This window comes from Rhinolophus sinicus, linkage group LG05 (assembly GCF_036562045.2).
Source record: "Rhinolophus sinicus isolate RSC01 linkage group LG05, ASM3656204v1, whole genome shotgun sequence".
NCBI classification, from domain to species: Eukaryota; Metazoa; Chordata; class Mammalia; order Chiroptera; family Rhinolophidae; genus Rhinolophus; species Rhinolophus sinicus.
Window position 1 is genome coordinate 164,622,549 of NC_133755.1, and position 14,340 is coordinate 164,636,888.

A 14,340-nucleotide genomic window follows, 5' to 3' on the forward strand; every position below is an offset into this window, starting at 1 on the left:
CCTCTTGCTTCCTAGACATTGGGGAGTGCTTTGAACTCAGCTCCCACTGGCCCTGTTTCCGCTTCAAAGGCTTCTCCCTTCCCATGTGGGAAGGAAGTGTCTCTTGAAAGTCCTGCCTTGCCTGAATCTGTCAGAGTAAGCAGCAATAAACAAAAGTAATAATAAGCAGCAATAGCAGGTCTTAGTACTTACAGAGAGGTCTGGAGAAAATGGGGTCAGAGGAAAGGCACTTTGCAGTGTTACTTGGAGGAGAGGTAGTTACCATGCCTTATTCTCAGTGGTGCAGCAGCTTCTGTCATTTGCATGAGGCAGGCATGGCATCTGAAGTGGCTCCTCCTTAGGTGGAAGTTTAGGGCCAGCTGCACATCCCAGAGCCATTATATGTGAGAAAGTTCAAATTTAAAACAAGTTACTTCCATGGGAATCTTTCCCAGGTACCTGAGCAGTAAGACCCTGCTGTGAGGAGAAAGTCCTAGACATCCTGGTTATGTATCTGCTTTGTTTCATCTGTAACCACAACCTGAAGCTGAAATTCTTGGAAATTCTTTTCTTTTCTTTCTTTTTTCTATATATTGACTCATGGACTAGTTATAGGTTGATTCTGTCCCTTTTTTCTTTTTTTTTCAGTTTAAGTCTAACTTAGATATGTACAATTTTAGCACTAATTAAATATTTGTTGCTTTGTTTTCTAAGGAAGATATTACTAGAGTTGTTGCGATGCCTTGTGAGGCAATTAAAAGTTGATTCTTCCCACTCTAGAAGTCTCTGATTCTGTAATCTTAAGTACACTATCAGGGAAGAATATCAGCCAGTGTGACGTAGAATCAGCCAGTGTGACATTAAATCGCAGCCTCATATAGAACACTTCAGGTCTGGAACAGCCATGGTCTTCAATTAACAACACTAATCAAACCACACTTTCTTCCGTATATGGTAATGGTTCTTTCAGTCATGGGGGCTTTTAGTTTGCTAGGGCTGCCATAACAAAACACCACAGACTGAGTGGCTTAAACAACAGAAATTTATTTCTCCCAGTTCTGGGGGCTGGAAGTCCAAGATCCAGGTTTCTGCAGGTTTGGATTCTTCTGAGGACTCTCTCCTTGGCTCGCCACCTTCTCGCTGTGTCCTCACATGGCCTTTTCTCTGTGTGCGTGCATTCTTGGTGTTTCTACCTGTCCTTATAAACACTAGTCCTATTGTATTAGGGCCCCACCCTTATGATCTCATTTTATTTTTATTTAAAGTTTATTGAGGTGACAATTGTTAGTAAAGTTACATAGATTTCAGGTGTACAATTCTGTATTACATCATCTATAAATCATACTGTGTGTTCACCACACAGAGTCAGTTCTCTTTCCATCGCCAGATATTGGATCCCCTTTACCCTCATCTATCACCCCCCGCCCCCACTTACCCTCTGGTAACCACTAAACTATTGTCTGTGTCTATGAGTTTTTGTTCCTTCATTTGTTTGTCTTGTTCTTTTGTTATTTTCAGTTTTATATACCACATATCAGTGAAATCGTATGGTTCTCCACTTTATCTGTCAGACTTATTTCGCTCAGCATAATAATCTCAAGATCCATCCTTGTTGTTGCAGATGGTACTATTTCATCTTTCCTTATGGCAGAATAGTATTCCATTGTATATATATACCACAATTTCTTTATCCATTCATCTATTGAAGGACACTTTGGTTGTTTCCTTGTCTTAGCCACCGTAAATAAAGCTGCAGTGAACATTGGAGCACATATGTCTTTATGGATAAATGTTTTCAGATTTTTTGGGTAGATATCCAGGAGAGGGATTGCTGGGTCAAATGGTAATTCTATTCTTAATTTTTTGAGGAACCTCCATACTGCCTTCCATAGCAGCTGCACAAATCTATATCCCCACCAACAATGGATGAGGGTTCCTTTTTCTCCACGGCCTCTCCAACACTTGTTATTATTTGTCTTGATGATAGCCATTCTAATCTGTGTGAGGTGACTTCTCATTGTGGTTTTTATGGGCATTTCTCTGGTGATTAGTGATGTTGAACATTTATTTTTCATATGTCTATTTGCCATTTGTATGTCCTCTTTGGAGAATTGGCTATTCAGGTGTTGTGATCTCATTTAACCTCAGTTATCTCTTTAAAGGCTCTATCTTCAAATGCAGTCACATTGGGTGTTGGGACATCAACATAAGAGTTTTAAGGGAACATACTTCAGTCCATAACATGGGGTTATCCACAATGCCAATGGGTGGATTGGAGGTCATAGATGGTTTTTAAAAATATATGAGTATGTGCATACGTTGATTTTTCTGGAAAGAAAATTTCTATAGCTTTTATGGGAATTTCAAATTCTGATAAATAGGATACATTGCTTTATATCAACTTCCTCGATTATTTTTCAGGTGTGATGATATATATGAAACCTTCACAAAGAGTCTATGATTCTAAACCCTGTTCCATCCTCTTTAGATTCTGAGGTATTGTTTGGCTAATAATCCGTGATCTTTCCAAAGATTAGGGAATAGTTAGAAAATGTGTTTTTTTATCCTGCTGAGATGAGTAAAATGTTGATTTAGAGTGTTTTCTTTTGTAAATGGTGGCTTAGGTGCTTACAAAATTACATCATTTTATAAATCAAATAAATACCTGAGGTAGGGAAAGAGAATAGCAATTAAAAAGCAATCATGAATTTAGGACAGAGTAATTGTATTGCAAAAATTAATTAATTGGTTAATTAATTAATGAAGTTGAACTTCCCAATATAGGCAGTGTTGTTTATGCTTATATAATATATGGAGGAAAGCAATGAAAAAAATGGCTGGGAAATGGGCCCTATGGTAAAAACATAAAGAAATTAAAATTTTTTAAATGGAAAATAGAGGATAAATGACACTTGAAAAGTTACACCTGCCCGTTGTTTTCTGTCCCTCTCTTATAGATCTTCACCTTTATTTGGGTCCTATCATATGCTGATCTCTGGAACTACTATTTTTATTGCATATTTGTGTTACTGGCTTCTTAAACCTGAACTTTGGATTTTCATTTGCCATCAATAAAATTCATTTTGATAGGTTTATACATTTTTCTTGCCCCATGATTTTCACATCTTTCTCTGCTTATGGAACCATTAAATCCATGGATGTCAAGTAGATAAAAATGGAACTTATAGCTGATAGAGTGTGGGAAAGAGGTCCTACTGAAATAAAAATATATACTATCATCTGGTGTTTTTCTAATCCAAAGTAGTCTCCACTATATGAAACTCTCCAATCCATGAGAAGTTCATAGTCAATTATTGCTTTCTTTGTTTAGCACTCCCTATCTGTTGAAATATCACACACACACAAAAAAAATATGTTCCCAGTTTGTTTGTTTTTTTAAAAGAGCAAAATTAACTGGGAAATACTTATTTTCTCTGACTGTGACCTCTTGTAAAAATGTCAGTCCTGGATGGGAAAATTAAGACAACACTCACTTCCTTTTCCTCATTTTAGGACAATGATGGCAAGAGGGGACAAGAAATCTTCAATCATGTAATTGGCTTTGGAAACACTTTCAACCTTTGGTCCCTCATTTGCCCCTAATGCATGCATCTGAAGTCACAGAAGTAAATATTAAGGGCATCTTATGACTTTCTGGTGACTGGCTCCTTTGGAAAGAGTCATTTCAAAGCCCATGTCATGCTCGCTGCAGTCACTCTGTTTGGATCACAGACAGCTGGCAGCTCCCACTGTTGTGGTCTGGTCCATTTATGATGGCTTTCAAGGAGTGCTCCAAGTTCCTGGGGTCCCCTCCATTCCATTCCTGGAGTCAGTAGCACCTGAAACACTGAAATAAAAAGAAGTTTGAAATGTGTTATTTTGTATTTAGAGGGGCTTTGAATATTTCCAGATAGCATAACTTCGTTTAAAAAAAAAAAAAATGAAAACCTTCATTCGATGACTCCTCAAAGAATTGAGGAAACCTTTAAAAAAACAAACTAAACCTTTGAAATTACTACAAATAAAACACTTGTGAGTCTTGAGGTTGTTCAGTGGAAACGTACTGCTGAGTTTCTGTATGTGGGTATCTATTAAACTGTTGTAGTTAGCATTTATATTGTTACAAAAGCTTTACGCCTGCTTTTTTTATTGTGTGTGTGTATGTGTGTGTGTGTTGCTTTGGTTTGCTTTGTTTGGGTTGGGTTGGGTTGGGTTGGGTTGGGTTGGGTTTGGTTTGGTTTGGTTTGGTTTGGTTTGGTTTTGGTTTTTCGTTTTGTTTTGGTTTGGTTCTCACAACATTTTGGCTTTAAGTTGCTCAGCAAAGAAATAAAATGATGATGTTTTATGTAATTTGCTCCAGGTCATGCAGAGTTTGTGCTAAAGCCAAGTTGAGATTTTTTTAGCCAGGGTTTTTTTAATATGCTGCTTTAACTACCCAACACACTATCCCTTGTTTCTTGAGTTATCTGATAGGTTCTGGATACTGTGTTAGGGGCCATGGGAACATAGAAATATAAGTCATGTCCCTTCTCCTCACATGTGTGCTCTCTGCTTTGACTGCACAAGCTCAGTCAATCTGATAGGCCAGGGTAATCTCTTCGTGAGCTCTAATTCTTACTTCTGTCCAGTAATGCCTGAGGAAGACGAATACTTACTTCCCAAAGCATGCACTTTGGTAACAGGCTGAGTTCCCTTACTAGTCGTTGTTTCTGCCAGCCCTTAGGGTCAAGCATATCCATGGGCAGCTGGTGGTGCTTTTTATACTGGGATTTTGAAAGTTAAAGAAGAAGGGAGGAGAGGAGAGGAAACTAATAACTATTGATTGCCTGTTTATGCCCAGTTGTGGGTGTAAATAATTTAATCCTCAGGACAATCCCATGAGAACATTATTATTATCCCCATTTAACAGATGAGGAAACTGAGACTCAGAAAAACCAAGTTGATGCCCAAGATCCTCCCACTCAATACATGACATCAGCAGTATTTGAATGTAGGTTTCTCCGAAAACAAAGGCCAGATGTTTCCCTCTAGGCTGAACTTTTTCTATACAAATGTTAGATAAGGTAAGCCCTCAATTTCCTTTTCAGTAAAATAAACTCAAAAGACTGCCACCTTGTTCAATCTGTCATTAAATGGGAGAGTCTTGAACATGGCTGAACAAATTAAGATGAATTTGTGTTCATTCATCCTCTTCATGAATTGTGAACAACCACCAGCAAATTATGACTGAAATCATCCGTAGAATTCATGTTTGCACTGACTCAGCAGTGATAAATTATGTGTCATTCCAGTGCAAAGATGTCTTCTTAACTATTGCTAACATTCAAGAGAGCAGTATCTTCCATTTTCTCCTACACCCTTTTGCAAAACCCGTAAAGCCTCTGTTTAAAGATTTTTCTTCTCTCAAATACATCTTCCCCTGCAACCTCTGCTGACCAATGAAGGTATTTCATGGATTTCATTGGCAGGGAGAACCAAGGAGGGACATGGGTGGAGAATGGAGAAAGAGACCAGTAGTGGGGCTATCGTAGCTGAGGCAGAGACACTGGAGATTATAAATGAAAGCTTCAGTTGCATACAACTTGAGGAACAATTGATGAAAGGTCTTAAATGCTAGAGCCAAGAATGCTAATTGAATACTATGGGCCAGCAGTGTCTCCTGCACTTTTGTCCTCAGTCGTCGTCATCTACTGAAACGGGTTTTGCCATGCTCTCTGTTGAACACCATTTGCCAGAACATCAATAGACATGTTTCAGTCCTTATTTTGCCTTCTCAGAAGTATTAAATGCTATTGCCTGCTCCCTCTATTTACCACCTGACTAAGGATTCTTTCCCGAGCTTAAGGCCCCCATGAACTTGAATATCATAAAGGTTCCTCATGGCTAACATGCTCATAACCAAGTTGGGAATGAGCCCCCGGCCCCCACCAAAACCTTGTCCACGCTCACTCCTTCTGATACAGTTTTACCAGCTAGAAACCCAAAGGGAAGGCAGGAATGACTTTCAATGTCTTGTTTGAGCAGTTGTTTGGATAATGGATAGGGAACACTAGAGGAGCGATGACAGGGCAAAATGGCTCATGATTAAATTTAGTTTGCGACTTACTGCATTTGAGCTTCCTAAATGTTTCAATACAATAAGATTCAGATATAGTGACCTGGAGGTCAACTGAACAATTTCTGTAGAGTACGTAGGCCAAAGTTATATTAGAGAACGGTTAAATGGAGGTAGTGAGATCTTCTGCTTCTCACAGACACCCCTCCCCACCCTATTACTTCTTCAGTTCGATATACATAGTTGCATTCAGTGTTTATTAAATAGTTGGAATTTACTTCTGTCCTTTGCTTTCCTTTGGGAACCAGTAAACTTCATTCATTCATTCATTCATTCATTCATTCATTCATTCATGATAATAGATTCACTGTAAGAACCAGTTAAAGCCACTCCATTCCAAATTCACTAAGAAACCTTTGGGGTTCTGTGATCACAAAGGAGACCCAAGGAAAGACTATAGCTGGAGCAAGAAACCGTGAAACACAAATATTCATTGAGCACTTACTCTGCTGCAGCTACTGTGATGAACCCTTAATATACATTGTTAGATTTACTCCTGCACAGCACCGTTAGGTAGTTATTCTTTTTAATCCCATTTTAGAGATATATGAACTGAATATGAAGTAAGTTAACTATATAAGGTCACAGAGCTAGTAAATGCAAAGCTAGAATTGCACCCGGGTCTAACTTCAGAGCCCTTCCCTTAACCACACTACGAAAGCTTCCAAGTCGTTGACCAGTATATTTTGCATACAGAAGCCCGCATTTGGCCCCATTCTTCCTTTTTCTCACTAATATTGGTAAACAACAAACAAACAGAAGGAATGCCTTTCTCTTTGGTTTCAGCTCTTTAGCTGAAGGGAAACAGGAGGAAAATTGAAAATGTAAGTCCCAGAGTCTCAAACACACAGGCAAACAGTATGGAGATGACCTGAGAGTGTTATTGTAACCCATACATGGCTGATAGTCCAGAGAAGGGGAAGGAAAAAGGAAACCATCGGTTGTCCTTCGATGCAGCCTGTACAAGCTTGGATTTGGGAGTGTGAATACTGAGGAGCTTGACCTAAGCAGGCAAGTTTCCCCCTGAAAAGTAGCTTTGCTTAAATGTCAGAATTCATAGGGGAAAAGGAAAAAGCTACTAAAAAAAATGTACAAATTGCAACCCTTATTTTTTCCTCCATATAAAAAAAAAAAAATGTTAAATACGTGAGTGTAATGTTTTTCAACACACCTGGAGAAATAGAACCACCATCAAGCAAACCCCACAATAGGTTGAGTTCACAAAAATGGAAAGTTAGAGGAAACCTCATTAACTCAGAGTTTTCGTTGCCTCATGAAAGGAAAAGAGATCTAGTGAAGTAAGGACACCTACAATGAGAGCAGTAAGCTAAGCAAACAGCTCTAACTTCACAAGGATTTAGGGAACTCCTTGAAATGCTTTTCCCTCCCTGATGTTAGTGTAATAAATTTAAGTTGGCTGATAATCCTTGGACTCTGGGAAAAGCCAATGGTTTAGTGTATGGTCAGTTTCACTCAATGATTAGCTTTCAGAAAATGCGTGAGTTATGAGAGAGAGTATCTAACCTGTCCCACTGTTGAAAAACAGAATTGGAAGACAGGTTCAAGGTGCGGCTGCTAAGAGCCTTCCAGCAATTGCTGCAGCTCGGCCATGGATGTTTCCGTGAAATAAATAACAGAAGGCAGTCTAAGAATTTGCCAGAGGAAGTGTTTTCATAATATGGCTTAGCAAAAACATCTCTCTATTAAATTGACATGCAAATTTAAACTGTACCAGGGGAAGGTAAATGGGTTTATATAATCCAAGTAGCATAGGAAATATTAAATAGTTCATGTTGTTAAAACAGGGTGACCTCATTACCAAGGTACTTTTTTCTCCAGGAAATTGAAGGCTCTGTCCACAAGTAAGAGGTAGGAAGATTTATTTACTATGGAAGAAACTCGAACATACTCACAGCCCCGCCTTACGTTAACTGTGCCAGTGGAAAACAAGAAATGCCCTATTTTATCTCATCTTCCCCCCCCCCCCAGCTGCAAAACAAAAAGGAGAGCAGAAGTAAGGAAAAGAAGGAAGTTCTGGGAAGCCTTGGCCTTCAAATGAAGGACACTGCTGCCAAGAATTACATGAACTTACTAGTTGGTCATATATAGATTTTAAGAAATAGCTTTCTTAAGGATTTCTAGAATTAAGAAAGGAATTTTATTCAGGATTAGGAAAAGATGGAGGAAACCAAACTATACCAAACAAAACTGAAAATTAAAGATTCATTTTTTAAAAAGGTTTACAATCTAGCAAATGGGAGATCTTAGAAGGACATACAACAATTATGGACTCCACTAGTTTCCCAGAGGGTTAATCCAGGGATAGAAAATCATTAGGGCACCACAAATGGGAGTCCTGTGATATACACTTTTCAGGCTAAACACAGTGGTCAATTTTTCAGGAGTTTTTCAAAGTCAAGTTAGTTTCAATGCATTGTTATGGCAAACCTTTCGAATTTTCTCCCCTTTAAAGTCTTCCTCAGACAAATCTGCTTAGCTAGCCAGAAATATCATCCACAAAATTAACACCAGAGATAAACAGGAAGATACTAATCCAGTTGGCAGGGGCCAACTACAAAAAATATTTTGTTATGTCCCAGCAGACTGACTTGAAAACTTGAAACCGAAAACCGAAAACACCATAACTCCTTTGGTCGTCACTGTGTACAAGGTTGGTACACCATCTTGACTTAGCCCAGCTGTCTTTCACTTTGCTGTTTGTAAAGTCACATGGCCTTACCCCAACATTACTTATGGTGACCAGCATTTTGAAATGGTACTCTAGCAAAGCAAAAGGGATCTAGCATTCAGCTCCACAACTTCTGTTGGATCGTTTATCCTTTTCATTTTCTATGCTGTAGTATTTTTTCCGGGTTTTGTTCCTTTCTTATTACTCACCTAAGCCTCTTCCTCATCCTCACTTCTAGTTCATTTCTGATATCTGGAACTTGCCTACTTGCCCTTTCTCCTGTTCATCATCTCAGCTTATATGACAAGCTGTGCCCAATTTCTTCATATTTCTGCGTTTTCTTGAAAACACTATATTCTAATATTTTTCTATAAACATGCCATATTTTTAAATGTATTTTTAAATTTTTATGAATTTATCTTTAATAACAAAGTAATACAAACAGGTCAAGAACACTTGAAAAAATATGAAAATGTAGACACAAGAAATGGGATCACTCGTGCTCTTTCAGACAAAGGAAATAACTGTTAACGTAATAATCTGTTCCTTTTAAACTTTTACAAATAAGATTTTTAAAACCAAATATGATAATATAAGTATTCTATGATGTTCTTTGGTGCCTACTGATAATACAAGTATTTTTCTTAATATCTTTTAATTGTTATGTAATAGCCATTGATGGCATGTATCTTAGGTTAAAAACCATTACTTCATTGTAGGTCCTTAAGATAATTTTTCATTATTTTGCCAATGTAAATAGTATTAGAGGAAATATCTTTGTTTACTAAGTTAAGGAAGAATGTATTTTTATGTTGTGTTTATTTGTTTCATTTAGGCTGATTTTTATTTCTTGAGTATAGATCGCAAAAGTTTAATTACAGTCCTTGGGAAATGGGTTAGGGCCCTTGATAATAGGGTCGATTTGCTTCCAAAACAGTGATTGCAATGTGTTCTTTGTCCAACATTCATGAGTGTGAGCTTTTCACCTCATTCTTGCAACATTAAGTATTCTTAGGAAAAGAAAAAAAGATAGGTTTGCTAATTTAATATGTGAAAATAGTGTTTCACTTGCATGTAACTGCTTATTAGTAAGGATGCATGTATTTCCATGAATTTGTTCATTATTAGTCTTTGTTCATTAGTTCTTTCACCCCCTCTTTACCTTTCCATTACCTTGTGCCCCACACTGCTAATTTCCAACACTTCTCCCCATTGCCTCTGCTAGATTTTCCTCCCCCAAAGTTATTTTCGTAATTCCCTTTTGTCTTGTGTCCAGTAACTTGTGGGGGAGTGGGACCCAAATTGCACTTTAAGATCATTTCTATGAGTCGTTCTCAGCAGGTGTCTTCAAGGCCCCAAGTTCTTTTTGGGCCCCCCACTGTGAAAAACTGATTGGCAGCTGGTGACGGGCAGGGCACTGGCACTTGGCACTCACAGGAAACCCTGCAGGAGGTGCCCAGAGCCATAGCGAAGGAAGTGTGGCCAAGCCAGCACAAGGTGGGGGACCAGATGTCGCCCGATTATGTTCCATTGAAATCCAAACAAAGCCCCAGATTCAGGATCATTTCCTTGAGACTCCCCAGTTGGAAACTGGCGCCTATCCAGAATCTCACAACAGCTGGCCTCCCCATGCTAGGATTTATGTGCCTTGCGGAAAACTTTACCTGGGTGTTATTGATTGGTTTCTGTAGAGCAATCAAACAATATCTCGAAGACCTAAAGCTTACTGTCCTCTGTCAAAAATAAAGAGACCGTATATCACCAAACGCACCAGCAGTCTTATTACAGGCTTGGGAGCTCTGAGAAGGATGCGTTTTCCTGGTTATTTATGTTGCCCATGTCAACCCTGAGGCTGTATACTGACACTTGGCAGCTTTGCAGTGACAATGCTCCACTCTTATTAGGAAACTAAGCCCATTCTTTGGAAATAAATTATATTATTAAAAAAAAGCTTTCAGGGGACACCAGCAGATGAGAAGTCGTGCTTGTGTTTCTCATCATCCAGCTCATATTGGGAAATCTGAGAATCTTTCCAAAAGCTCATTACTTGTTATGGTTCAAGTCATTTGCATGTATGCCTTTCACTTTCCTCCTCCGAAGGAAGGTGAACTGCAAGCCTGGCAGTTTCATTTTCTGAATATCAAGGAGGAAAAACAAAACAAAACAAAATCCTCTTCATCCCCACCCCCCAAAAAATAAAATAAAATATATTGAGAAAAAAGATATTATGGTTGGTTGTGCTGAGCAGTAGAGGAAGGTTTTAATTATAACACAAAACAAACATTTTTAAGAAAAAATAAAGAATTCTGAAAACACATCAAATCGTATAATATTTAGCTAAATATTTCTTTCTGACCTACATCCAGGAACTGTATTTTGTGCATTGCCTTTAGAACTGGCTGCTCCTGCTGTTCAATCACCTGATAAGGTCTCTGTGACTCACTCTCCATCTCTCCCTCTCTCCCTCTCCCTCTGGCTGCCTGGCGGTCCTCAACCCAGATTCTCAGACCTCACAGTGAGATTTTGGAGCAAACCCTCTCCATTAGAAACAAACAAAATAAATTGTTTCCATTCCCCAAAGGAATGTGCTAAAGCCCTTTTTCCTCTTTAACATGGATGCAATTTAAGTTTGGCAAGATCTGAACACAATATACCTCACTCGGAAGAGGAAGCTTTATGAAAGAGATCCTTCTAGAAAGACTCCCTCATCCTCCCTGTGAACTGAAAATGAAGAAAGGCAACTCTCTCATGTCTTCTGCATCCACAGTGTTTCGGCAGAATCCTCACCCATTCCCTTATGCAGCAAACATGTATGAAGGCCCTACTGTCTGAAAACCCTGTGTACATGTTCCTTCCTGGTGTCCCTGAGAGGCTGTGAGGTCAGTGCTTCTTATGGTGTAGATTTCACGTGCTTACTCTCTAGCCCTGACCACACCAGGGACATCCAAATATTGTTCAGTGACATTTCTCTTCATTTCGCCGATTTAGAATCCTGTTTATCTGTAATGTTCCATCAGCGATGAATTGAAATAAGTATTAAACTAAGGCCCATTCACTACAGATTTCACAATGAGAAAATCACCTGAGATGATTTGTCAAGAATTGATCAAAGACAATAATATGATCCATCAAAGGCCAACTTAAATCAGAGCCAAAGAACTGAATCTCAAAGAATATGCATATGACTCAGAAAAGCGACCCTGGCCCTTGCCAGTGTCCTGCCTGTCTCTCTCTGTCCTTCCCTTTCCTCTTCTTCATCTATTTTGTAAATCATCTGCTCAAAGATCTGAAGGAATCTGACATCTTTGCTCAAATGTTAGAAGCCATCTTGCTTCCCCTAGACAGAAGCAATCACCTTAGAGGGTCGGACCCTACCCAGGTCAGTTCAGGCTACTAGAAAACATCCTCTGAGGCCATGTTGCAGAAGGAGTTTTTCCTCTCTTAACTACTTAACTATTAGGACACCGGATATTCTTAATGCACCCTAGCTTTTCCTAGTAAGTTTTTATTCATTCGATCACTTTCACAAATTTATCAGATTTATTTGAATCAATATATTGGATCAATAATTGAATCAATATGTAAATCAATTTATCCTTTTAGTCTGTTCCACTTTCATACCTCGTAGGCTGCCTATCCTTTCATAGCACAGCACACAGCTGTTTTATAATCCCCAGCTCACTTTATTCCTAGTCCCAGTAATTCCAGGGACTGGCTGTTACATCTAGTCCACGCAACCCACGCAGTTCCTCATGTTATACCTTTGAGCAGGTCTTCTCCCACCCTTTCTCCCTTCATCTTCTCTGATTCTTTAAACTGAAAAGATTCTCAAGGCCCCAAGTGAGCTCTGACCTCATCCTGCTTCCTTCTTTAATGGCTTCCAGAAAGCTTGGATTTATGACTGTCAAAGCAACAGGAATACCGGGTGAGACAGCTCTGTTGGCTGGAGCCTGGGATCGACCTGAAGACAAGAGCCGATGGCCAGTCCTCGAAGGTCCAGTGTCCACTAAAGAGGAAGGCGCCTGGTGAAGAGACGTAAATTCCACTCATCACTGTATACACTGGGGATGTTTCTGTTTACCTAAGATACTCTCAGAATAGGGATCTGACTCCTAGGGGTCAACAAAAGGAGGTGTGGGGAAGAGCCCCAAGTTGTGCTTAAGCTTACAAAAATGTATCTCTATCCATGATGAGGCTGCAGGGTCTAATGAAAATGTCAGGTTTCTTTGATTTGGCTGAACTTCCCGAGCACAGTGCAGTAATTCTGTTGATTTCATACTGATCCAAAATGGGCCAAAATATCTGTCTTTGATTAATTGTATTAAAATGGGGAGGCTTATGACCATATATATATATATATATATATATATATATATATATATATATATATATATATATATACATATATTATACACATACACACACATACATGCTTCAGGAAATAAAATCATTTAAAATACCGGTCTGTGGGTAAAAATAACAAAACATAGGGCCTTAAGGAAAAATAACACCAGAGGTCATTTGTGTGACCCAGCTAGGGAACCTGAAGCATGTTTCTCCCTCCAGCCACCACTCCCAAGTGTGCTCTGTCACGGGAATAAGAGCTTTATGTTCATACAATCGTCATTGTTCATAGAGCCTCAAATCCAGTGACCAAAACTGGATGGCCTACTGTGTGCCTTACTCAGTGGAAGAAGACATGAATAGCTACAAATGGATAATCAGTTTTCAAAATGATTAAGCACTAACTTTATGACCTGTTTCATGAGAATCCCAGTTTCCATATGAAGGAGGCTTATTCATCATGCACGACCAAATGCGAAATTACAGTAGCTGGCTTTGTAGTCCCCAAATGAGACAATTTTCTGCCCAGTCTGTATCCTAAAAGCACTAAGTTCCCATAAGTGCCGATGTCAGTGCATTCGTAGTCCTGCAGTGCGACTGTGAATGGTCAGGCTCCCGTCACTGTAGGTATTTCCTCCATGAATTTCACAGTTGGGTTCAGACTAGCTGCTCTGATGACTGTGTGGCAAGACATGGAATGTGCAGGGAAACATGACTGGAACAAAGACCACCTGTGTTCAGTGGATGCTGTGATGTGCCACGCAGGTAGGTCTCCTTTGGACGGAAGGACTCACTTCCCCCACATCTAGGAGTGTTGTCCCCTGCAGGAGCTGCCCTCATCTGAAGAAAGCTGCCTGGCTACAGGTCAGGCCCCCTCCACTGTGCCACCCCACACCCCACAACTGGTCCATGTGAGGGTATAAAAACCCGTCCCTCTTACTCCAATTCGGGGCAACTCGGAAGGGCCATCCCAAGTTCAGAGCACCTGGTGGGGTCAGCCAAGGCCTGCTGAGACTGCATTGCAGACAGACTTCTCCAGAACTCTGCTGCATGGCATGTCCTTCTCCCGTGACTGGTGCTGACCGTCAGGGACTCCCTGGTTAACTCTCTGCGTGCTGGTCTCCATCTCAGAGCCTGCCTCACAAGGAACCTGATCTGCAACACTGTAACAGTCTGTGGAGCTTGCGTCGTCCAAAGGCGACATAAGTTAGGA

General features: G+C 39.7%; 1 protein-coding gene across 9 annotated transcripts in view; it reads left to right on the forward strand.

The window, feature by feature from the left end:
- AIG1 (androgen induced 1) overlaps window positions 1-14,340 on the forward strand; it is a 218,967-nt gene that overhangs the window by 142,789 nt on the left and 61,838 nt on the right. Inside the window, exon 4 of one of the 9 annotated variants that reach the window (XM_074333662.1) lies at window positions 3,493-3,597. The exons of the other annotated variants lie outside the window; for them this stretch is intronic. Coding sequence (XP_074189763.1) covers window positions 3,493-3,582 — 90 coding nt within the window. The 3' untranslated portion in view covers window positions 3,583-3,597. Of the gene's footprint in view, window positions 1-3,492; window positions 3,598-14,340 lie in introns of those variants that run through there. 9 annotated transcript variants of the gene reach the window in all.